Source organism: Cryphonectria parasitica, assembly GCF_011745365.1.
Source record: "Cryphonectria parasitica EP155 unplaced genomic scaffold M406scaffold_4, whole genome shotgun sequence".
Lineage (NCBI taxonomy): Eukaryota > Fungi > Ascomycota > Sordariomycetes > Diaporthales > Cryphonectriaceae > Cryphonectria > Cryphonectria parasitica.
Genome location: NW_024468912.1, coordinates 1,820,183 through 1,844,138, shown reverse-complemented (window position 1 = coordinate 1,844,138; position 23,956 = coordinate 1,820,183). Strand labels below are relative to the sequence as shown.

The window sequence follows — 23,956 nt, the reverse complement described above, 5'->3', positions numbered from 1 at the left end:
GCAACGAGGAGCCCACTTTTGACCACAGCTGGCCAGTGGGCCTGCATCTTTTGACAGGCTGCCTGTGGGAAATGGGGAGGAGGAGAGACACCGACGTTGTACCAATAGTCTGGAATCTGTGGGTTGGCGCTCAGATACTACCTCTCTTTTTCTTTTTCTTCTTCCACTGCCTCAGCCATGGAACCACTGTATGGCAGGACAGGTGCGGGAGTATTTTGAGCTCTTTTTTTCCCTCAAGAATTGCTACATCGGGCATTGTGGCTGTTGTGTTCCGACAGTTCCGTTGTTTTCATCATTTTTTCTTCTTTTTCAGCTGAGTAGTGTCATTAAGCGCACCGCGCAAGAGGAAGGTAGCTATACTAACCACCCCCCCCCCCTCGTGCTCCCATGTGGACTATGGATCAACAAAAAGCTTCTGTGCTCTTGGCTTGACTCTCTTGGGCCCCCGGAGGCCACGTGGGCACGAAGAAACATAGCCCCATCGTGGGGCCCGGTTCAAGAAGGAGGGGCAACGCAACCATACCCCAGCTGGAGGTGTCCCAGTCCTTAGCAGCCAGATAATCTGTCTCCAAAAAATGCTGATCATATGACAAGGTGGCCCATTCGGAGAGAAGGGCTCCATCAAGGTGCTGAACAACACAGTGCAAAGAGAGGCCCCAATCTGAAACCATTGGGTTGAGAGAAGGCCGGGGTACACAGCCGATTGGGGGGGGGGGGGTAAAGGTCGATTGGGCGCAAGCGCGGTCATGTTGAAGTGAAGATTGAAAAGGGCTGCGGTCCGCCGGTGACCGACGATCAGGGCATCACCCGACGCTGCCTGACCGGGGGGTTTTACTGGCGTGGCTGGGCTTATGGCCGATCTTCATAGGTATGAATTGCCACTGTCGTAACCATTGGAGAAGGGGGGAGGGAACCGTGCATCGATTCGACTCTGTTCTCGCCCCCCAGGAGAAGGAAAAGAAGAAGAAAAGAAGGAATAAAAAATGGGGAGGGGAGGGATACTTTGCTGTGTTGGGTTGAGCACTGATTTCATGTGGCCGCGCCGAGGTCCCGTAGCCTGCTTGACGGTATCAGCTGGTAGGAAAAAGGGGGAAAAGAAAACTCTAGCGGGCTTAGATTTCAGGGAAGAGTTTAGCGGGTCTGAGTACTTTTTTCTTTTTATTCTTGCTTGGTTTTTTCTCCCCCTAATAGCGCCTTGCAGCATGTCGTCGGCGTCTGCTTACAGTGCAGCGTTACATTGCAGATAGCACGTGCAGGATGGCGCTCTGGATTTAAGTACTCTGACGTCCACTGGAGTAAGGTTTATCGTGGTTACTGCAACGTGCGTGCGTGCCTTTAGTAGCCCGCTCGCCTGGCGGGGTTGGAGGCGTGTTTCTGAAAGGGCCTCTTCTTCTCCTCCCCCTCTTCAGAGATAGAAGAAGAGGGTTGAGCTGGAAATTTTCCTTCTTTCTGCCTTCGTGGCTCGCTAAAGTCTATACTGTAGGCAAAGATGTTGTTTTTGTTTCCTTTGCTTGATCCGTTTTCTCATTGAAATGTAACAAATGATCTGAAAAAGAAGAGGAAGAAGAAGAAGAGGAAGAAGAAGAAGAAGAAGAAGAAGCAGAAGAAGAAGAAGAAGAAGAAGAAGCAGAACAAAAAAATACAAGCTTTCTCTTCACCTTTCAAGACCCTGTCGCAACCATAACCCAAAAACCGGGCACGGGGCACCCGCCTGCGGCTAACACTGCTTTTCCCGACCGATGGATGGTCGGAATCTACTCAATGTAACCCTCCACGCTTCTTGTGGTCGACCTCTTGATTTGTTTTTGGCGCACCCTTCATTATTCTTTTTTCAGCGGAAACGTTCTGGTCATCCCCCTCTTTGTGGTCTGCCAGAAGGGGTGGGCCATGGGAGGGGGAGAGGGAGGGGGGTGTGCTTTGCCTTTTCTTTTTATTCTTGCGAATGGCGTGCTCTCGCTATCTTTTGCATGGGTGACACATGGGGAATTGCGGCCGTTGAGGGTGTGGTGGCATTGCAGTAGTAGTATCCGATGCTCAAGAAGTCGGTTCTCTAGTGGGTGTTCAGGCACCTCGGGACACCCATGGACGAGGCCCGGACCTGCATGAGCAAATCTGGGTCATCAACAAGAAACCCAGTACGGTGCATTATTTGTCATTTTGCGACGAGGGCAGGGACTGAGAAAGCAAGAGGAGTGTGCAAGACAAAATCTTAATCAATCAAAACCATAGATCAAAGGTTCTAGTCTGCCATGGTACTTGTAATCGTATCGGCGCCCCCTGTAGACGTCACATTCCGTTGCAGCCCTTAAAAAAACCAGAAGGAGAAAGAGAAAAAGAACACACTCCGCTAAATGCTACCCAAGCGCGATGCAGAACAGAAAACACAAGAGAGAGTAAAAGAAAAGTATAAAAAAAAAAGAAGAGAAGAGAAACAAAGATACCCAGATAACAATGGCGAACCCCCCCCTCCCCTCTCGTTGCTTTTTTTGACTTTCGGTCTCCCTTCCCCCATTTGCCATAGATTCAGAAAAAAGAATAGACAAAACGAAGAGCCACCTTCCTTGCTTTGGAGCCCCGTCCCACCCAAGTCTCTGCTGTGTGTGGGGGAACACAGGAATCAAAAGCAACTTTCCTCGAGACACAGCCAACCACAACCTGCGTGTTCTCCTCGCAAATGATCCAGCCAAGCCCAGTTTGATGCGTTGGCCAACATGGAGCCATTCACAGTCAAAACTCCGTCCCCTCTCATGCATGTGAACCGCCGGCGGGTTGTTTTGTGTCTCATGGATCCCTGTTTGGTTGTAATTGTCCCCCTCTTCTTCTCTTGTGCCGCCTGGCTCTTCCCACACCGCTGCTGCCTCTCTGCTGAGAGGTAGTGAGAAAAGTGGCCGATGGGAATCTGCATGAGAGAAACGCCCCGCCCCCCGCCCCCCCAAATGGAACAAAAAAAAAAACAACCACACACCTTCTGCTCCAGTGTAAGAAAAGGCAAAAGAAAAAAAAAAGATCAGAGCCTGGATCTTTCGATGACCTTTTTTTTTTTTCCTTGTCTTTTTTCTCTTCCTCATTCCCTGCGCCTGCAGCCCCTGAAATGATCCGTTTTGTTTCTTGTGGTCCATGTTATTCAGACCTGAGTGGCTCGATTTCGATCAATGACGCTGTCGGCCTTCTTCTTTTTTTTTTCTTTTTTTTTGGTGTTTTTTTGTTTTTTGGTCATGTGGATCGTCCGCTCAGAAAACATGATGGTGGTGGGGGTTTCGTTCGGCGGGGTCCTTCAGCTGGGTAGTTCTGCTGTCACTGTTGCTGAGGATCGCCATATCCACAATGGAAGAAATGCCAATGATGGTCTCGTGGTGCGTTCTGTTTGTGCCGTAGTTTCTCTTCCCCCCACGAGCCTTTCTTTTTCTTTCTTCCTTTCTCTCCCCCTTCCTTACAGGCAGTGGGCAGGCTGGTTCCGTCGGTTGATCAAGTGCTCCCAGGCCGAAGGTGCCGTGGGCCTGCAGTGGGCTATACAAGAGGTCAGTGATGAGGGACATGAAAAAGTGGTGCTGTAGATGTTGCTTGATGTTTAAACCTACAGCAGACTTCCCAACCTCTGTGAATTCCAGTCAGCATTATGTCACCTTTTTTTTGGAGGGGGCGGATATCTTGTACTTGGAGCAGACAACGTACCGGTATTCATAGTGAGTGAACTGTGGTGGGCACCGACGGTGTGTTCGAGTATAAGTGGGGCACCAGATGGCAGCCTGGCCATGCCAGTGACCACATGCGTATTCGATCTACAGTCCAGGTAGATGGATATGTGAGCACTGAACATTGGGACACATCCACACCCAGAAGATGGGGTCGAAGGAGGTATAGAATATGTACCTTGTTGTATTCACACATTTTCGAGGAACGAAAGCTGAGGTGCTGGCCACAACAGATTCCCCTGGAGGAGTGTTGCTTTTTGGTGCCGAGTGTGTGTGTTTTGTGTGTAAGAGAGAGTGTAAGTGAGTAAAAAGGGCTGACCTAAAAGTCGAGACGTATGGGTGCAATCTCTGAGGTAGGAGAGCGTTCGAAGCTGGAGATGGAAATGGGAGGACAGAGATGTTTCTATTGTTGCGGCGTCACACGCGCTTTTTAAAGGCCGAAAAGGCTTCTCAATGTCGGGCAGAAACCCAATGGAATCGAAGGGGGGGAAGGCCTCGACAAGCGCGGATAGAGAGGGAGGGAGTGAGGTTGTATTTAAGCTTCGACCAGTGACACCACCGTACAGAGGCCTAGATTGGTCTGTGTCTCTTTTTTGGTAATTTTTTCTTCTTCTTATTCCTTTATTTATTTTTTTTGGTACCACTGTTAGTACTGGCTGCAGAGTAGGCGGGACCATGGGGGAAAAGCCAGGCCACCCCCCAGTAACAAAGGCCCCGGAGAGAAAGAGACATGCTGCCAGTGGTTTAGCCCCAGTTGGAACCCCTGCTGAAATCTCTATCGTTATTGATGAGCCAGTCGTCATCCTCGGGAGCGAGGGAATCGAGAGAGGACAGTAGAGTTTCTGATTCTGCAGTGTACCAGGGCCGGGGGTGGTTCGAAGAATGAACCCAGGCCTTGTCTTTGACCTGGGTCAAGGGTGAGAATGAACACCTCGCAGCCGGTGTGTGTTGCGCAGGTCGGGACCAAAGCACTGAACCCTTCCCACTCTCGGCAGCAGGGCGCTGCTTTTTGACAGACAGGGGCCGTCAGTCAGTGGGGAATGACTCCACAGACCTGCGCCTGTAGGGGTGTGGGAACACGCACAAGCCCTTGGGCTTAGGTGGCATGGGCCTGTCCCGTAGGTACTGTGGTACACAATACCTGGGCTCGATGCCCTTTCTGCTGGGATCGGAGGAGGAGCAGGGCTCATGACGAAGCTGGTGTGCCAGGCTCCCTCGGCGGCAAGATTCAGAATAGAAGGGACAGAAGAGAGAGAGAGAGAGAGACAGACAGAGACACGGACCGACGGGCGGGTAGCTGCGTCTAGGATTCATTGTGAAGTTATCAGATGACCGTCTCGTTCGTGGGGGTTTCGGTTCAAAACGAGTCTTCAGGAACCCGTTCTCTCCATTTTATGCAGGTAGTACCGGTGGTTGTACTCTGGTACTGCTATGTATAGTAAGTCCTCTAAAAATCCCTAGGGTCGACCAGCCACCGAGTCATGCTCTTAGGCGCGAAGCCGCTGCCACTGCAGAAATGCTACCAGTAAGGAAGAGAAAAAGGATCCGAATGTGGTGGGACGAGACCTTCTCCAGCGACCAGAAAAATGCATAGCCTGTACGAGTACGACCATGGCCCGATACTATAATCGCTTAGAGGCCATTCGAGCAAGGCTGCAAAGAAGCTGGGGGGGAGAGGAGAAGGAGAAGGGGGGGGGGTGGAAAGGGTCCTCCTGATTGCGCACGCAAGTGGGTGGTTGATGGCCCATTACCTTCGCCCGCGCCGATCTCGACCTGTCGGCTGCGGGAAAGTCATCCAAGGCTCTCTTGTCTCACGTTTTGTCTCCCACCTGGCAATTTATGCAGCTGGGACGGGCAGCACATAACAAGAGTTGTGTACTATTTACCAGCCAGCCAGTGACGCCAGCAACACTCAAGACCAGTTGGTTTCCACACCAAGTGGCATCTTCCGACCGCCTGGATTAGCAGCGCTTGAGACCACATGCGACGGGCACCATAGTACATTTCCCATGTACCATAGTAATGGTCAGTCGAGGCTGGGGCCAGCAAGTATACGGTACATCGGCGCCTATCCGTGGATCGTCAGGACGATTTCCTTTGGCTCGCCCAATGGCGATGGAGTGCATCGAGAATATTCACGTGAGCACTTCCAGAGCCTGGTCATGGACTCCAGGACCCAGGGAGATGGGGACGCGAGACTCCATGCTACGTGCTACTATAGTGTACAAGGTACGGAGTATATGCGACGGTGACAGGCCTCCTCTCCTCTCACAACCACCCCCCCTCTTCTCTTGTCTCTGTGTAAGTCTCCTGTCTTTCACCGAAGTGGCCGATAGGCAGCGGAGACCCATAATTAAGCAAACAGCAGGGCAAGTACTCGCCTGAGCAGATTTTCCCCTCCCTCTCCCATTCCATTTGGTTTTTAAACTTTACTGCGGGCCAGCGCCGCAATACTGCTTCCTTTCTATGTACTGTGGTGCACTATACTAACTGCCATAGTACCATAGTACATATGCTCGCTAAGTACGAATGTGGGCAACGAAAGAGAGTAAGAGAGACAAGAGTGGGTCTGACCCATGCCGTGATCCGATGGGCCAGAATCCCAAAAACGCTCCTTGCCTTTGTTGGAGTGCTTGCATGATGGCCTCCACACCGGTGAGGGAGAGACTACTATCTACGTAGTAGGGTCGACCCAACACGTCCTTTGGACCAGTTTTGGAGGCCATACACCGTCCCGAGGTAGTGGTCGTGGTCTTGGTCATGGCCGTCGCCGGGTACAGCGGCCGAATACGCCTCGCAATTCCGACGGCTGGGACTCCCAACCGAGAAGAGGCGACTCGTGTAAGTGTGTATGTATCATGGATGTGTTTGTGTTTATGTGCGTGGTGACTCAGAAAGTTGCCAACCATGTCCATGAGAACCCACGCGGTCGGGTCCTCCCTCGTTGCCTTCGTCCTGATGATTATTGGATGAGGGGCGTTGATCTGACGGACAAGAGACAAGAGGCAGAGAGAGTCTGTCTGACTCGAGCACACCCTTGGCGGTCAAGGTCAAGTCTTGCGCATGGCATTACCAAAAGTAGCCTATCGGCGCATCCGAATGTAGAAGAGGGGGGGGATGTTGCCATTCCCTCCTGGTGCTTCGAACTTGTCTACTATGCACTTGATTTTGTGTTTGTGTGGGTATGTGCGTACGTGTTGGCGAATGGGGCATCCGATGCTCTTCTGTTTCGCATTCTGGACTGCCGCCTTGACACTGTTTCGAAGGGGACAACAAAAGCAACATGTTAGCTAATGTGAAGCACAGATGTCCTTTACTTTTCTCTTCGGATTTTATTATTGTTATTATTATTACCATGACTCCCAAACAAGCGTTACACCGAGGCTTATCTGTCACAACATCGGCAAACTTCCTCGCTTAGCCGCCGATATCGACCACTACAACCTCTTGGCCTTTTGCTGAGGAAGCACCAAAATAATAATCAAAAAATCAAATAAACCGATGTGCATGTAATGTTGACGTTGATCACGCAGTAAGAGCGGCAGGGGACCTTTCTCGGCCTCGTTCGACTCTCTAGTATGGCCACAAAGATTTCCTTGCCAGGGGCTCCACCGAGACTCAGAGCTGAGAATACAGCCCAGCACCACTCCTCCCCCCAGTCCAAAGGCGAAAAAGGGTAAGGAAATGGAAGAAAGAAAAAACCAGAGACTTGTTCAAATGCCTACGTATGAGCAATCGAAGAACGGTACCTGAATCACCATCCAACCCCGCCCCCCCCCCCCTTCTCTCTCTTCGCCTCCTCCTCCCAGCAAGGGCCAGTATCCATGATCAATTGTATCGGATTTTTCTAGAAGCCGATCATTCAAGTCACCCCACTGTCTTTCTGAGGCCCGGCAATCTGCGAACAAGTGGAACTGGTCCCCACACAGCACTTTGGAGCAGCAAGTCAGTCTTGCGCAGGGCTGCTGACCCTCTGTCGCCGGCGGTGAAGATTAATTTGCTCTGTCAAGAAGAAAGCCACATGAGTGGACTATCCGGCATACTATCAGATCTCTTCGCTTCTTCTTCGTCTCGGGGTGCACAGCATTTTCTTTTCTTGTTTTCTGTGTGCTGGGGATTGAGAAGCAGACAGATAGATGTCCATTCATGCTCTCTCTCGGCTGCTCCAGAGAACGCAACACATAAAATCATGTCTGCCTGACCGCCTTGACAACAATAAGCCTCAGTACTATCTTGTCAAGGCGCCCTTCCCCTCTCCTCGCCCCACGCAAAACTTTTCCGTGTCATGCGTGGTTTACGGACTGACTGTCCAAGAAAGAATTATCATACAAGATATATTATGGTTCCTGCTAAGTAATGTATTTTTTACTTTAGTTCTCTCCACTCTGTTAGGAGTGTCACAAAGTAACAAAGAAGGTCGGCGATGATGGTTGAAAATGTCCAAAACTACATGGGCGTGGTGTGCTGACAATTGTCCAAACCGCCCCGGTCTCACCCGGAAATTTCAACCCCATGGTAGCCTGTCAGTCAAGTGCCTGGGGCCCTGTTCACACGCACCTGGGCATGTCCTGCAGGTGTCAACCATGGGACCCGCGGTGGACCCCTTGCGAAAGAGAAGAGAAGAGAATAGAAGAAGAAGAAGAAGAAGAAAAAAAGAGAACACGAGCAAGGGCCAACCTATACTCCGTACGGCGAAAGGGCCACCCCAGCCCCCATTATGATCCACGCTCACTTTCGTTCCAGGGCAAAGGCCACCTTGTGTGCCTTGATTTATGCCGGCACTGATGGATGATGCAGCTTGGGTGTTCTGAGAGCGGGTCTAGCGCACGTTGAGAGGGTTTATTGTGGAGTCTCTCAGTGCTCTCTGTCTTTTTACCCTCCGTGCTGGTCTTTTCTTTCAGGGGTCAAGGGTTCTACGACGAAACATCGTGAAGGGGGGGGTTGGGAAGAAAAGTGGTTTGGGGAGCCAAACAGTGTCAAGCGAGTCGATCTCTTTTTGCTGTTCTCTCTCTCAGGGATGGGGAGAGGGGCAGCGGACGATGATGAAACCAGCAGGCATATCAATGCAGTGACAGACAGGGCGTCTGAGGAAGGGGAGAGGCGGGTGAGAATCGAAAATTCCCGAATGCCACATGTTGTGGGAGAGCGATCAGATAAGGAGAGAAACGTGACATGGACAATAATAACGCGCGGGGTGGAACAGCACGCAGGGGGCTCACTTTGCCTGGATGGCTGTCCCTGAAGATGAAGGGTTGAGGGGTTCGTTTGTTCGTGATACGAGATGGTCTATCCAGATAAAGTCTACACGATATCGGTTGAACGGCAAACTTTGTGATGAGCCAGGCCGTGGTCAAAGCCTTCTGATGCCTGCCGTGCGCTTTCGACCAGACCAGACAAAGGCATCCATCCACTTTTTCAATAGCCATTTCCGACAGGAAACGATATCGGAGCTCGCGTCTTCTTGCATTTCTATTCATCGGCACAGAGATTCCGCCCAGCACTGGCTCTTTTCCCTCGATCATTTGGCCAGCTAGCCATCCTGGTCTGCGCAGAGGCAGAGACAGAGCCTTACGAAGATCCCCAATTGCAGCGCCAGGGGTGGTAGAGCAGCTGGCTCGATGAAAACCCGACCTAGACGACGTCCTCCGTTTGTGGAGTTGATTCTTGGATCATTCTCCTGTGTTATCCTCCCGTGTAAGTATGCATAGGTAGGAGAGCTACTATTTGCGAAGTCTACCTCAGATTCACATGGTAAGGCGAGACTGGCACGTTTTAAGGTTGTGGTGGAGCAGCAGAAAGAGAATTGCGGGTCGATATATTGTCAAAACGAAAATATATACTTTGGCTGCGTCAAATTTATTTTTCTGAAACTTTGGCTGCCTTCTCGAGTCAGTTCTCTACTGTTACTTCATCGGGCTGTTCCTCACTGGATTAGTGCCTCACTATATGTATTTGATCAAATCATTGAACGGTTCACTTCTAGAGTAATTCCCTGACTGTATTATGTAGAATAGAATGTCAGTGGAACCATACACTTATTTTCCTGATTATCCAGTGTATTCACAAGGGGTTATACAAAGGAGAAAAATGAAAGAGAGGGCAATAGAGAGAGAAAAGAGGCTTGTGGCCTCTACCATTTTCACGCCTTGATGTGTAAATCTACTTCGATTCCCTGAACTATTAAGCAGACACATGTGTATGTTGCATTCAGGTCACAACTACCACCCATGAAGTATCCAATGCACCATTTCCAGAGTTTCATCTCACATGGAATCTTTCCTCCAGGGGCCCACAACAATAGTACTCCTCCCTCAAAGTACTGTCAACCTCCACACCCAATTACGTTACCAAACCCAATCACTATGTTGACAGTCCTTCTAGGTCACACAGTGCCAAAGCATACTTGGTCGACCTGTATCCAGACTTTCGTCTCGGAGTTTGATTGTATCTCCGAGCTTTGCACAACAGTCCTGAGACCTCCAAGTGATGGCCAATATCGCAGAGCAGTGTCCCCAACAAACGCCATTCACCGAGGAAGAAGCGCCTGCCGTTCTGCAGCCAAGACACGGTCCTCCCGGCTCTCGTACCAGTACTCGGAGCCTGCAAGGACAACAAGAAGTAGCCGCAAGATTCTGTATCTCGGAAATGAGTTAGTGGGTGTGTACATGGTCATGTTTCCTCCATTCAACATTGATTTTATTTAAAGAAAGAAAGAAAAGCTGGGTCAGAGATTGTCCTCGAAACTTACGGCAGCGCAACAAACAACCCCATCCCGATCTCCTTGCTTAGCGAATACCACGGTCCATGCCAATACCACAGCCCGTACCAATCTCTCGAGCAGACCAACATCAACAGGCCAATGACATCGCCTGCCATGAGCGTGGGCAGGGCGGCGAGGCCCCATCCTCGCGCCTGTCCACACAGACAGGCGAGTTCTGTCGCGTCCAACATGATGAGGTAGCCGAGCTTAAGTTTCATTAGCAACGAGGAAGACGAAGAAGGAGGGGGGGAGGGGGAGAAAGTCGAATTCTAGCTTGAAATCTCCCGACTCGGAGAACGATTTCGCAACAGGAGGAGTTGGTGTAGATCTTACGATGAGGTAGCTGGTGGTATAGTAGTCACCATCGTGGTTGCGGGCCACGAGCAAAACCAGGCTGATGCATTCCAAGGCCAAGGCGAGGAGACGCGTCACGCCGGGCACCAGGCCCAAGCGACGAAAGGCGCCTATGTAATACATTATTTGTTGATGGTGGTGTCGACGCAGTTCGTAAGGAGACTCTCAAACATCCTCTGTTTTTTGTCTTTTTCCTTCTTCTTTTTTCCTTTTCTTATTTTCTTCCGAAATACTCCTTTCAGACCGAATTGAATTTCCAGATTCCAAAGTATCTATTTATTCCCGGAGGAAGTGGTCTTCTTGCTTGTCCCACGCACACGTGCAAAGCTTACGCAGCGCGGCATCCAAGCCGTAAGACGGGTCAACTATCGCTTATCATTACCCGGCTTCAGGGTCAGCATTCCAGTGCCGACTGCCCTATTTGGAACATAGACACGTCGCCAATGCAGTTAATAGTAGGATTGATTACAAAATGAAGCAATCGCGAGGCTGGTTGCGCTGCAGATTGCAACATGTTGCGCCACATATCCGTGCTTGAGATTTTGGCTCTGCCAAGTGATGATGAGCCTAGCTCGAAGGGCTGAGCAATGCTTTGCCTACCTTCATTACTAGTCCGTGCTGAATGCCGCCATGAATGGGCTGTGAATGCAATGCATACTTCAGACAAAAGACCTGCTCAGCTTCTGGATTGCTCGACCTTTGTTCATGGCTGTCGTTTCCAAGATGCTTGTCGACGCCAGCATTACCTTCCAGCTTGTTCCCAAGCTCGTAACATTGTACATACGTAGCGGATCCTGGATAGGCGCAGTCCGTCCCTCAACACCAAGTTCAAGGGATGTGTAACAATCTCTCTCGGAATCCTCCTAGACCCCAGTTCCAGAGTCTTCCAGAGAGTCCTCGAGAGGTTTCTAGAGTCTTGACGAACCCGCTCTTCTTGAGTCTCGAACCACGATGAGCACTGTAGGACTTCTCTCTCTGCATGCCACCCAGATGCTCATCAGACCAGCCTCGTGAACTGCATCGTGCGAAATGCCGCTCCCCTAAAATGCGTCCAGAACCTCCCCGCCTTCCCGTACGTAACATAGGCAGCCCCGAACGCAAGCCCCGTCAGATGGCAGGCAAAAGCCACGTCCAAGGGCAGGCGCAGGTATCTCCACAAGCCCAAGACGCCGAGGGTCTCGAAGCCCACAGAGAACTCGAGCAGATCCCGGGCGGAGAAGGACCAAGGAAGAGGAAGGATACGGAGGCGTGAGTCGGGGCGCTCGGTACACCAGGCGGCGAAGATGGTGGAGACGACACCCGAGAAGCCCACGCCGGGGCGGAACCTGTGCGACTTATTGGGCCAGAACCTGGTTGATATGTGGCTGCCGAGAGCGGAGATGATGCCGGCTGACAGGTAGAAGGCGGCCGTATGGGTCCCAGAGCCCATGAACTGCGATGAGTTGGCCAGGTTGTGGCCAAAGTTGAAGAGGACGAACATGTTCATGAAGAGGTGCAGAGGGCCGGTGTGGACGAACGAGCTGGTGAGGAGCTGTCTGTTCCTGAAGGGGCCTTCGACGGGTGTGTGTGCAAGACCCAGCACGAAGCGCCTTGCAGGGTCTGAGGGTGCCCTGGAGAGGGCCAAGGTGGTGAGATTGACGGCGGCCACGCTGGCCACCACCTGGTCAGGTCCGCTGAGGCTGTTCCAGACGGAGCTCGGCGAGGTCACCACGATGGGCCCCCCGCTGAAGGGTGAGCTCGAGACAGACTCCTGTGTCCTCCTCCTCGCCCTCAACTTCCGCAACCTGTCAGCCTCGATGCGGTCAAAGGTCAGGCCACGACGGCTCTCCTTGCTGTACCCCTTCACATCCTGGTAGACGTCCCAGGCGGCAAAGGTGAAATAGATGGTGCTGACGGCGGTGATGGACCAGATTGCGGGCCCGACGATTCGGACAGGGTGCTGTGACCAGTTGACTTGCTGATAGCTCCACTGTTGGGCGTATCTGCGGGCGCAGGATGCTCTTATTTGGTGGGAAGAGGAGGAGGAAGAGGAAGGAGGAGGAGGAGGAGGAGGATAAGCGCCAAGGCTGCTGGGCAGATGCGGTCGGGCCCTCAGGCGTGAGCAGAACATGACCTTTGTCAAATAGTCTCTGCGCTCGTCCTCAGATAATCAACTGGCTTATGATTTTGCCGTGCCCTGGAAGAGCCAGTTACTGTTGAGGCTGAACTCTGTGTCAAGTCTTGAACTTTCCAACAAAGGTTGTCAGGCGAGCTGGGTGACCTTGGTGCATGGAAAAGGCAGTGACCCCACAGCCCTTGTGGCTGATTACCTCAGCAGCACTTCCCCCAACCCATCACCACTGTCTACTTAGTAGTGCTTACTGGCCACAGGGGGTTCCCCTGGGCGCAGACTCACTAACTTATTCAGCACTTACAATCCACTGTGACCAGTTGACAAAGTGGTTTGCATAGTGTATTATTTGTAGTAGCAATGTATGAGAAACTTCTCTTTACTCCGACATGTAATAGTGATAATCATTCTACTAGTAAACACGTCTGTCAAGGAACATCTAGCACAATGAGACAGACTGCCTGCTCATCGTCAATAACTACTGGAGGACAAGTATAATGTAATTAATGGGAACCTCTCCCCACTGGTAGCAAGTTCTCCTCCTCCTCCTCCTCCTCCTCCTCCTCCTCCATTCTTGTCCATATCACCAAGCCAAAGACCACTGAGCTCCTTCTGGTCACCCTCCGGAGTGTTCCAGAGCATGATTGTGACCATCATCCTGGGTCTTTCTCTCTTCCCTTCTCTCGAGAGCCACCATCGTTCTGTCATTTTCATCATGGCCGCCAACATATTGACCCTATCAACCTATCACAGTGGATCTGAACTCCAGTTCCCTCAACTGATGTCCCTTTCTGTGAAGCTGCGTGATATTATCTACCATTGCATATGCCACGTGAACAGTGGGCACATCACCTTCGAGATCGAAAGCACAGATAGTTTTCATCACAAGGGCGACTTTATCCGCTTACTGCAACAGCGTTGCCCCATCAAGATCGCCCACTCATACTCCCTGTGCACTAAGAAAGTCAAATATCATCTCAAACGCTTGTGGCGCAACCCTGTGCAGAAAGAGATCATGTCTGACGGACAAACAGAGGAAAATGATTAGCTTCAGCACCAACCATATATAATAAGCAAGGGCAGTTCCCCTCAAAGAGAAAGCGTTATATGTAGCAAGACAATAGTGTGAGAGTATGTGAGAGAGGGTGAGGGTGAGGAAGATAAAGGACACTCACCCAGAGTCCAGGTCGTCCACAGTCTGCAAAGCCGCAGCCCCCGTAAAATTTGCACTCAGTCCATCCAGCAGCCCAACACAGTCCCCCCCACAAGCAGAAGTATCATAGCGCCCCTGCAGCACAAGAGTAGGCGCCGTCACGTTCCCATAGGCAATCTCCGTCGCCAGTAGCGTCGGCAGCTCCGCCACGGCAAACGGCTCGCCCTCCACCTCGTACGCCCACTCTGCGACGCGCCGCTCAAAGTACGGGCTCGCAAAGTACGCAAACGTCTCGGCGTACAGGTCTGACGAGGTCAGGTAGCCCGTGCCCAGCGCGCCCCAGCGCGCCGGGTCCTGGAGGCTGGCCACGCGGAACCCTACGCCTGCGCCGAAGGCGGCGAAGTACTCGAGGGTGCCGCTGAAGCCCGTGAGCACGAGGCCGTCGACCGAGGTGGCCAGCGTGGCGGCCGACTGCACGGAGATGTATGCGCCGTAGCTGTGGCCTACGAGGACGACCTTGTCTGCGCCGGTGGTCTGGCGCGCGTATGTGACGAGGGAGTTGAGGACGGATACCTCGACTGGGAACTGGGCATCGGAGTAGGCGTCAACCCTGCTACAGCTGTCAGTGGTGATTCTACAGATAAAAGAGAGAGAGAGAAAGAATTCCCCCTCATTCAAGCAAGAGGAGCGGGCTTTGGTGCTTTTCTGTTTTCTTTCCAGTGAGACGCACTTTGAAGAGGAACCGACGCCAATGCGATCATAGTTTAGCACAGAATAACCGGCGGCCAGTGCAGCATCCACAAAGCTGTACTGTTCTGCGTTGGACAAGTTAGGCTGAAAATACCTGCTCTTATTGTCAGTAACATGCAACATCCGTGGAGGCGAGTGGGAAGGGATCGCAAGTCATTGTATTACAATTTCGACTCGATGATGCCATGTGTCACCACGAGCATTGTGCTTCCCGTGCCGCACAGAGTCGCCGCTACGGTGTAGTTGCCCCCAACCGCCGAGGATGTCTCGCCAACGATAGGCAGAGGGTCATCTGGCGTACCAAAGTCTCTGGCTGTCAGGTTGAAAGTGAGCGCAGCCGCATCCCAGTCGTCTTGGATGGTGATATTCAGGATGGACCGCTTCTCAGAGACCGTGACTGGTATCTGAATGTTGGAGCACTGGTTGTCTTCCGTTGCACGGATTTCCGAAGTTGGCAAGGCGGTGATGGACGCCGCGAGGGCGAGAGCAAGTATGAATATCTGCATAGTGATGAGAGTGTTATGGTCCAACAAAATTTGAAAAGCGCCTTGATGCTGTCTTGTCACTACATGGTTCAACATTGGAAAGCCGTCACGGGCTCATTTTATATCTTTCGACCTCCCTTCATCACCTATCCAGTTATTACACAATTGAAGAAGATAGTCGTCTGTCTATCTTAGTGATCATGTCTTCCTAGCGTAGCCAGTGGAGCATATGCGATGAGGCCAGTTACTCAGCAACCTTCCACTGGCGGTTTAACCGTGGAGTAGGCTCCGCTCTCTCACAAATCACATCTTCCATAATGAGGTTTGTCCGTGGTGCCTAGGGAAATTTCGACAGGCTTACAAACATTGCTTAAGTACTACTAGTAGAATCCTGTGTCTTCTGGGGTGGAGACTAGCTTTATCTCGAGGGTAAGCGATGTTGATAATCAGGAACGCCATGTGCCTTTGACAGTAGTAAATAGAGTGCTTACCCAGCTGCAGTGTTAGTGATTTATCAGTCGCAGGGTGGTAATAGGGTGCAGCGGCTAAAAGTTAACACGATGTATCCACTACTTGTTTCCATAATCATCTGTGTCTACCGCTGCTGGTGAGATTCAAGCGGCCAGGCGGTACTATGGATCATGCCTTAAACGAGTGCTTGTGAGCATCTAAGGAAAGGCGCCTCTATTGTCAACTAGCTAATTACCTCATTCAGAGCATCACAACAAGTGATCCAACATCTCGTCCAAATATCAGAAGTGAACGAGCCCACACCAGAGGGCAGTAGAAAGCAAAGTCAAGATCCCGCAACCCATCAAAAACATTGGACACCTTGTGATCACTTACCTCGAGAGTCACATGTATTCATTTGTCATGAGTCCACTACCAAGCGCAAGTAATACAAATCCTCTCAATTTCAAGATCCAGTCTTGCTACCGCAGAATTCAACAGACAGAGCTTCTATAAGAAATCATTCGAAGACATGATGACGTTCTACATAGAAAATCCTGACGGGTATGTCTGCATTAGCCTTGCATCCAGGCCGTCGCCTCCCGTGTAACTGTTCCTGATGTCGCCTACAACATCTGGAACTCCCCCCAGCAGTCTATTTTCTCATTCATTCATCCTGTGACTGTTTATTACCAGAAACATAGTGACCATACTAGATGCCACCAGACAGATGGACATGTCAAGTTGGGCATCACATCGATACTGTGGTTACAACGATGCCCACTCAGCGTGCTTGCAAATTATAGCCGCCCCTCAGCGCATATCTATCATATGCCCATGCGGTTTCAAGACAATTGTGTCTAGTCTCCGATTCAAGAGCTCCATTGGGTACACACATCTTAGAAACGCAAGCCAGCTCGACGCTATTCACTGCCGCATCAATCACTGCCCGCACCCAATTGTGGCAGGACCGCTACGCCAAGGGACTCGGTTCTGCCCCGACGCGAGCTGAACCCACGACTATGTATCAGGTTTCTCATGTTTGCAGGGATTGAACCCCTCAGCTATGCGACGATAGGACAACCATATTCACGAAGACCGTTGGACTGCGATGTTTAAGACCAGAGCTAAAGAAAGTCAGGTTACAGCCGATATCAAAAACAGGGAATTGGGAGCCTGAGCCCAACACACACACACACAAGTATTATAGTACACACACATATGGTGGGATGACTCGCATGGGTGATCGACACACAGCTGCTGTTGGTCAGGCTGTCTTGCCACCAAGACGATTGGGCAGGTTTTGCTTTTTTTGCGGGTTGCATCCCGGCGACTGGAACCACTTGGCGCTTGTGTACACACGCAGTAATTAGACACACACACACACACACACACATCTCCCGAGGATAGACGTCACAGGGTCGCAGCGTGTTTTCTTTTCCTTCTTCGTGAATGTCCTGGCCAGCAAGACCATTTTTGGAAAAAAAAGCAAAGACTGCCAACGATCTCACAAGCAAGCAAGCAAGCAAGCGCGCGCAGTGGATACTTTTGTTTGCGTTTCTTCAGTGAAGCAAATTAGGTTAAAGCGAACATGGCCCGAGCCGACAGTCCCAGCCGTCAACAACGCCCATCACGTCGGGACCGTGACCGAGAGAGGGACAGGTCAAGAGACGGAGGAGGAGGAGGAGGAGGAGGAGGAGGAGGAGGAGGAGGAGGGAAACGAGACAAATATGACTCGCCACCTGACTACGAATCCGACAGAGACACCCACAAGTCCAGGCGGAAACCAGACCGGGATGAGCTTGACGTGAATCCCCGCAGCCGTGATCAAAGGCCAACCTTGAGAGGGCGGCGACCCTCCGCGTATCACGACGGCTACCACACAGAAGGGTATTCCGGCAGCGACCCTGATGACGACCGATCCCATTACCCCCCGCGCTCATCAGGCAATGGCCATCGCAGCAGCGACAACAAGAGCAACAACAGGAGGCGCGCCCACAGCGAGACGCGAAAGGCGCCAGAGAGGTCGAGAGAACGCCGCCGACGCAGCCGCAGTCGAGGAGGAGGAGGAGGAGGAGGAGGAGGCGGCCATCGTGCCCCGACCGAGGAGGACACGAAGCAGAAGCGCAACCAGGCCATCAAGGCGGCGCTCACGGCGGGCGCTGTGGAGGCGTTCCGGCAGCGCAACCGGCGCGGGGAGTGGGTCGGGCAGAAGGGCATGCGGGTGGCCACGGCGGCGCTGTCGGCAGGGCTGATCGATGCCGGGCTGGAGAAGAAGGAGGGTGGGCAGGGCGGTGGGGGGTCGGTGGGTAGGCTGATGCAGTCTACGCTTGGGGGAATACTGGTTGATAAGTTTGCGCATGGGGGGCGGAGGTGAATGCTTATTATTGGGAGGAGGGGCTGTGATGAGATGCTGGCAGGATATGTCGAACTCTTTTTTTTCTTCTTTTTCCTTTTCTTCCTCTGACTCCTCCTTCCCCTTCCACTTCCTCACTCCTGTCATTGATTCATTCGAGTTTATAATTTTTTTTATTTTTTTTTTTAGCCTGGTGCTTTTTCATTCTTTCTTCTCTGCACGATATAGAAAAGGTGGGGTGGGATATTTTGGATGTTCATGACCAGATCAACTCATGATGCACGCAGTACCAATAATATAGAGGCTCATGGCGGTTCTTAGCAGGCTTATAACGAAACACTAGCGCAAGATCAGTTATCGTTATATTAGATTTCAACCCAAAGTTTGTTTTTGTCCTTCATCATTTGTTCGTAGCCTTCATACCATGAGTGACGGGAAGGGGGGCGACCTTACATTGATTTAGATGTTGAGTTTCAGGTATGCCATGTTCGGACATCGTTGCTGCCAAGTATTCATGTCACAAGACGGGCAATATATATTCAGGAGGTACAAGTGAAGAAAAAATAAGCTGAGACTCATGAATGAGAGGTGATGATGGTATTATGTGATTAGATGATATGTCATTGTATTTATTGTCATATTGATGCCCAGCATTCTCCGTGCCGCCGTCCGATTGTGACATGGCAGGCTCCATTCTATATTCTATAAGTGGTGTGTTGTCGTGATGTTGTTGTACAGCTTTGAAAAGGTTTGGTGTGTTTGTACAAGCCAGCTTAGACCGGCTGAGGAACCTTAATCCTCCTGGCTCCTCTCTCTCATGCCCGCAGTGGTGTGGCGGCGGCAGTCATTCGTCAGATATGCCTGCTAACGGGGCCAATGTCTAACCTCCAGCGCTGGTAGGTCTCGACTTCTCTCTCGGAGATCTGGCCGCGGCGTCTGCGTTGTGATTTTTGTGTGGGCACTATGGATGATGAAATATTAGTAAGAGCGTCGTCGACAGTTGATCAAGATGGTGAAGAGTAGGGTCATGTGGACGAGATGTTGATAAAACGTACGGTGTTGTGAGATGTGGTCATCAAGGATATCAGACTCGTCGACAAGCTGAGCCAGGCCTGGGGCGGCAAGCAGAGGGGTTGGTGGCGAGAGGCCGGAGGATGCGAGGGTGTTGTACTCTATATAAGTTATATAATGTCAGTAAGTTGATGTTCGATTTTTTGTTTTGTTTTTTGTTGTACATGGTATGGTAATGAATAGGACATTACTACGTACGTGGAGAGGGCCTTCGCTCCGTTGCGCTGATCAAAGTTGGCTGAGGGGGAGAAGCCATGACAAGGCTGAAGTTGTCTTGGGTATGTGTGTATGTGGAAGCGTAGATCTGGTGGTGACCAAAGATCGGTTCGAGTCTTTGAGGTGTTGAATTGGATGTTTGGATCAGAAAGAAAAAAGAAAGAAAAGAAACAGGACAGATTGGGAAAAGGGAAACGGCGCTGGCCCTTTTTCAACCACAAGTCGGCCCAGTTCAGCCCACCTCACGATCTCCCGGAACCAAGCCCGCCCACACACACCCACTACGCAAGCAACACACACACCCACACTCACACACCCAACGATGATTGTGCAAGAGAATTTCGATCGTGGGCTACCATCGGACCTTTCCACAAAGGACCGGGGCGGGTCACCCCAAAGCCCAGACCATAGCAGATCCCACTAATGCAGGCCCCAAAGAGGGAGGCTCCGCTTCTTCCTCTCTGCTGTGGCACTGTGGCTCTCTGCTTTCAGTGCTCTTCTCTACCCCACCCCGCCGAGGGGGCCCACAAAAGATGAGGCGGAAATCTTCTGATTATGAGGACATTTCTGGCGCTACTGGACCTGGATCTTGCATCGATTGCCCGGCAGTCCGGGAATCGTTGCAACAATTCGTGTCGCGGGGCCCCGAAAGAGAAGGGTTCACTATAAAATAGAAAAATATAAGCGTGGTATGCCGGATGCAGCAGCAAGAAAAGAGAGGGGCGGGACCCGCCGAGATCTGGTCTCGTCTCAGTTTAGTTTGTGTGTGTGTACGTGTTTTTTCTCTCTCTCTTCCTCTTTGGGGTGCCTTGTTCATCATCATCTTATGATTCTTCTTCATTCGCCTTCCTTGTATGATACCTAGATACTACGTAAAGTGTGAAGTAGTATGCGTACTGCATTAGTGCATGCATGTCTATAATGAAGGTCGAATGTTTGCGGCTCTCTCCTACTTGAGAACCGCGCATTTCCGAAAGTGCAATGGGATGATTTCTATGCGCGTGTGTTGCACTTCGTCATGATCCACTGACTCAACGCAATACGGGAGGGTGAGAGGCTACTGGCTAGCTTGCCACACACCCAAAAACGATGTCATCGTGATCATGGTATTGATATGCATTATTCAGCGGTTGTCTTTGAACAAAAACACTGGAGCCGATGTACTATGATGATGATGCTCCAATATACATAGTGCTCGACCACACACTACTTGCCCTTCCTTTCCTGCTTGCCTCAGCTTGCTCTCAAATGATGCCACGTCTGCAAAAGACCAAGCGACAAAACTTGTGGTCCCGGTCAGCGAGGCAGTGCATTTGCTGATCGGCATGGACGTTGCATAATCAAGAAGGGAATCCATATTATAGAAGCTGTGGGTACATACAATACATGCACTGTACTGTAGGAGTGACCAAGAGATAAGGTTTCGAAAGAGAGACTATCGTGGCATCGTCTCATCCAAAAGCCATACAGTAAAGGACTCCTCTCTTAGTCTTTCTCCTCTTTTTTCCCTTCTTCTTTTCCTCTTTCTTTTCTGTTCCGACCCGGGGCCACTGACGGCGAGAGAGACGTAGATACAGATTTCCTCCGCACATTGCACAATATCATCTTCTTTGTGAACGCAGAATTACGTTAGTACGTGCCCAATTGATAGTCAATTGATAGTCAAATCACTGTATGACCTCCCCCAGCGAGAAAGTATGTACCATGTACTTTGCCGCCGAGGAATCGATCTCGATCAAGCGAGTACGCCAACATTCCCCTCCTCCGCAGATCATCCAGTCTTTTTCAAGACCAACTCAGCACATACACGCATACAAATCATACCATGCAGCACCCCGAGAGTGTAAGGGGCAGCAAATAAAAGTTTCCGACTGGCTGGCTTAGGATTTAAAATGATGATTCCCGGTCTATACAAGCAGCCAGAATCTGCAAAACGGGCGACTACTGCAGTGTGCGTACATTTACCCCGGCGAGTTGCTCTGCGGGCTCTGCGGGATGTGAGTGGGTCGATATGGAGACCATAACAGCGCTACTGCAGGACCTTCTCCTCCTCCTGCGCGGGGTTAGGAGAGTCGTGTGAGAAAAAAGAATGGGGGAATACAATGATGTGCTGGCCTTGGGAGAAGAAGGTTCGGGAGACGAGACAGTTGTCCTCCTTCTAGCCAGTGTTCTCCCCAGTGTAACTATCTCTCTCTTCCCCACGGCAACAACGGCAACAGAGAGGGAAAGGTACGTACCATAGTACCATAGTAATCAGTTGCGTGGCCTCTCGTGTCAGTCTTTTGTCTCAGCCAATCGATGGAGAAGCTCGACTGTATTCTGGAATCTCATGTCGCCAAGGGCAGCGAGACGCCAGGCAAAGACAAACTGCTGGGCGCAGCCTTCGTGGTCGTGAACAAAGATGGTGCGTAGAGCCAAAGTGATGCACATGCACACATACACATATACATACACACACGGCTGACCAGGTCTTCTCACTATTCATAAAGGTGTCATCTACGAGGGCTCGGCAGGACGAAACCTCTCGTCTGCAGACTCGCCGCCGTTCACGCCCGACTCCTTCTGCTGGGTCGCATCCATGACCAAGCTCGCCACGGCGGCTTGTGCCATGAGGCTTGTCGAGAGGGGTCTGGTCGGGCTCGACGACGACGTGAGACCTCTGGTCCCGCAGCTGGCAGAGGTCAAGATCCTGAGGGGTTTCGTCGGGAACGATGTGCCTTTTCTAGAAGAGAACTCCACCCCGATTACGATGCGGTAATTCTTTTTCTTCTCTTTACTTTTGTTTCTCTCTTCTTTCGTTCTTCTGCTCTTTCATACAATCAAGTATTATAATAAGCAACCATACTTGGGGCGTCAGTAGAAGCTGATCTCTTTTTCTGCTCTCGCGCCTCTCCTTTTCTTCCCACATAGCCAATTACTCCTCCACACTGCAGGTTTTGCATACGGCAACGGAGACCCAGACCTAGCCAGGTGGGCAAAACACATCGGACGCCGCCACGATGATCTCCAGGGGACAGTGGAGATCTGGAACACGCCCCTGAAATTCACACCGGGCCAGGGCTGGTGCTACGGCAGCAGCATCGACTGGGCAGGCCAGGTGATGGAGAGGCTCACGGGCAAGAGGCTCGATGAGTGCATGGCCGAGGAGATCTTTCGGCCGCTGGGCATGAACGACACCACGTTCCGGAGGGCATTGTTGCTCCCACGGATTGAGGGCCGGAGTGTGCCGACTGCGAACCGGAACAAAGCATCGGGAGAGCTCACGACGGGAGCGCATTTCATGCCTGCCGACCCGGAGGTGGACAGTGGCGGTGGTGGGCTGCATACGACGGCTGCAGACTATGCCAAGCTGCTGCAGGCCCTACTCAAAGCTTCTTCGTCATCGTCGTCGTCGTCCTCGTCCTCGTTGGCTGGGCCAGACGACAGCGGGCTGTTGTTGATGAAAAAGGAGACGGTGGACGAGATGTTCAGGCCACAGCTGACAGACAAGGAGCGGCGCTGGCTTGAGTTCATCACAGGCCGGTTTCACGATGGAATGACCCCGGATTTTGAACCAGGGACACCGCTGGACCACGGCCTCAGCGGAGTTATAAATATGGCAGACTCCGCCGGCAAGAGGAGGAAGGGGAGCATGATGTGGGCCGGGATGTGCAACGCCCACTGGTTCATCGATCGTGAGTCAGGCATCGGGGCTACCTTGATGACCAACGTGCTGCCCCAGCCCGATCCGGTTGTTGTTAGGGTGTGGGATGAGCTGGAGCGGGCTCTGTACAGTGCCCTGCCGTCTCTTCTTGATCATCCTTGTCACCATCTCGCCTCTCAGCATCTGTGATTGGAAATGGAAGAGGAAGAACAGCGAACTGCCTTTCTCTCTCTCTCTCTCTCTCTCTCTGAATTCTTTTTTTTTTTAAGCTCACCCCCATCAAACCATGGAGTGTGCCGTACAACTGTAGTGTACACTCACTCTTCTATTGGGCAAAATGAACGAATGGGCTTTGCCCTCCCCTCCCCTCCCCATAAAATCGCTCTGGAGCCGAAACTAGCCTTGCCCATATTATGGGTCAACGGACCTTTTTTTTTTTCTTGCCTCTTCAAAACCCCGACGACTCCATCGAGTCCAGTCAGTCAGTCGACAGTGCTCCGCGTGTGTGTCCTCGGACCACAGCTCCGTTCTTACTCAGCGTGGCGACCTTGAGGGGAGGCGACAAGTTGTCTCGGGTGTGTGGGTGTCAGTATGTGGAACCCATTAGCCAATTCCTCTCGTGACGCATCGAAGAGTTCTCGTTCTCAACGGCCGCTGATAAATTGTACTGTAGAAATGTATGTCATCTTTCAGTTGTAGTATGACGTTTTGATAATGATCCAGTTGGTCGTAATATGGGTTTCTCAAGTGCTTTCTTTCTTCTTTTTGGGGCTCTAAAAACATGATATGCTTAGTGGCCCCCACAGAACTCTGCTTGTCCTAGTATATGCCTCTTTTGTCTTAGACAGACCTTATTTCGTTGTGCTGTCATAGTTCACTACCATGGCAAGAGACAGACTGGATACACCCGTCTTGT

General features: G+C 51.4%; 8 protein-coding genes across 8 annotated transcripts; 3 read left to right on the top strand and 5 right to left on the bottom strand.

Annotated features, from left to right (window-relative positions):
• Positions 1 to 3,614: 3,614 nt before the first annotated feature.
• Positions 3,615 to 3,776, bottom strand: M406DRAFT_255724 (uncharacterized protein; the record flags this gene model as incomplete). The annotated part of the gene is made up of 1 exon (XM_040917051.1): positions 3,615 to 3,776. A coding segment is annotated over one exon (162 nt), but the record flags the coding sequence as incomplete, so codon positions are not given.
• An 839-nt stretch (positions 3,777 to 4,615) lies between these two features.
• On the top strand, positions 4,616 to 6,665 carry M406DRAFT_329640 (uncharacterized protein; the record flags this gene model as incomplete). Its single annotated transcript, XM_040920449.1, has 7 exons — positions 4,616 to 4,633; positions 5,093 to 5,130; positions 5,164 to 5,217; positions 5,692 to 5,921; positions 6,200 to 6,240; positions 6,378 to 6,533; positions 6,591 to 6,665. The coding sequence occupies 7 exons, from the start codon at positions 4,616 to 4,618 to the stop codon at positions 6,663 to 6,665; spliced, it is 612 nt and encodes a 203-aa protein (XP_040776734.1).
• A 3,553-nt stretch (positions 6,666 to 10,218) lies between these two features.
• On the bottom strand, positions 10,219 to 10,929 carry M406DRAFT_329639 (uncharacterized protein; the record flags this gene model as incomplete). The annotated part of the gene is made up of 3 exons (XM_040920448.1): positions 10,219 to 10,330; positions 10,441 to 10,658; positions 10,786 to 10,929. The coding sequence occupies 3 exons, from the start codon at positions 10,927 to 10,929 to the stop codon at positions 10,219 to 10,221; spliced, it is 474 nt and encodes a 157-aa protein (XP_040776733.1).
• Positions 10,930 to 11,477: 548 nt separating this feature from the next.
• On the bottom strand, positions 11,478 to 13,558 carry M406DRAFT_105962 (uncharacterized protein; the record flags this gene model as incomplete). Its single annotated transcript, XM_040915174.1, has 4 exons — positions 11,478 to 12,775; positions 13,221 to 13,226; positions 13,375 to 13,397; positions 13,441 to 13,558. The coding sequence occupies 4 exons, from the start codon at positions 13,556 to 13,558 to the stop codon at positions 11,804 to 11,806; spliced, it is 1,119 nt and encodes a 372-aa protein (XP_040776732.1). The 3' UTR covers positions 11,478 to 11,803.
• Positions 13,559 to 13,856: 298 nt separating this feature from the next.
• M406DRAFT_255304 (alpha/beta-hydrolase) lies at positions 13,857 to 15,325 on the bottom strand (the record flags this gene model as incomplete). Its single annotated transcript, XM_040917023.1, has 4 exons — positions 13,857 to 13,935; positions 14,092 to 14,679; positions 14,800 to 14,913; positions 14,985 to 15,325. The coding sequence occupies 4 exons, from the start codon at positions 15,323 to 15,325 to the stop codon at positions 13,857 to 13,859; spliced, it is 1,122 nt and encodes a 373-aa protein (XP_040776731.1).
• A 2,020-nt stretch (positions 15,326 to 17,345) lies between these two features.
• Positions 17,346 to 18,131, top strand: M406DRAFT_329637 (uncharacterized protein; the record flags this gene model as incomplete). The annotated part of the gene is made up of 1 exon (XM_040920447.1): positions 17,346 to 18,131. One exon carries the CDS (start codon positions 17,346 to 17,348, stop codon positions 18,129 to 18,131), a length of 786 nt encoding a protein of 261 aa, XP_040776730.1.
• A 581-nt stretch (positions 18,132 to 18,712) lies between these two features.
• M406DRAFT_356046 (uncharacterized protein) lies at positions 18,713 to 19,438 on the bottom strand (the record flags this gene model as incomplete). Its single annotated transcript, XM_040923339.1, has 3 exons — positions 18,713 to 19,071; positions 19,166 to 19,282; positions 19,380 to 19,438. Coding segments are annotated over 3 exons (286 nt in total), but the record flags the coding sequence as incomplete, so codon positions are not given.
• Positions 19,439 to 21,695: 2,257 nt separating this feature from the next.
• Positions 21,696 to 23,381, top strand: M406DRAFT_339127 (beta-lactamase/transpeptidase-like protein; the record flags this gene model as incomplete). The annotated part of the gene is made up of 4 exons (XM_040921421.1): positions 21,696 to 21,801; positions 21,887 to 22,151; positions 22,308 to 23,180; positions 23,351 to 23,381. The coding sequence occupies 4 exons, from the start codon at positions 21,696 to 21,698 to the stop codon at positions 23,379 to 23,381; spliced, it is 1,275 nt and encodes a 424-aa protein (XP_040776728.1).
• Positions 23,382 to 23,956: the final 575 nt, after the last annotated feature.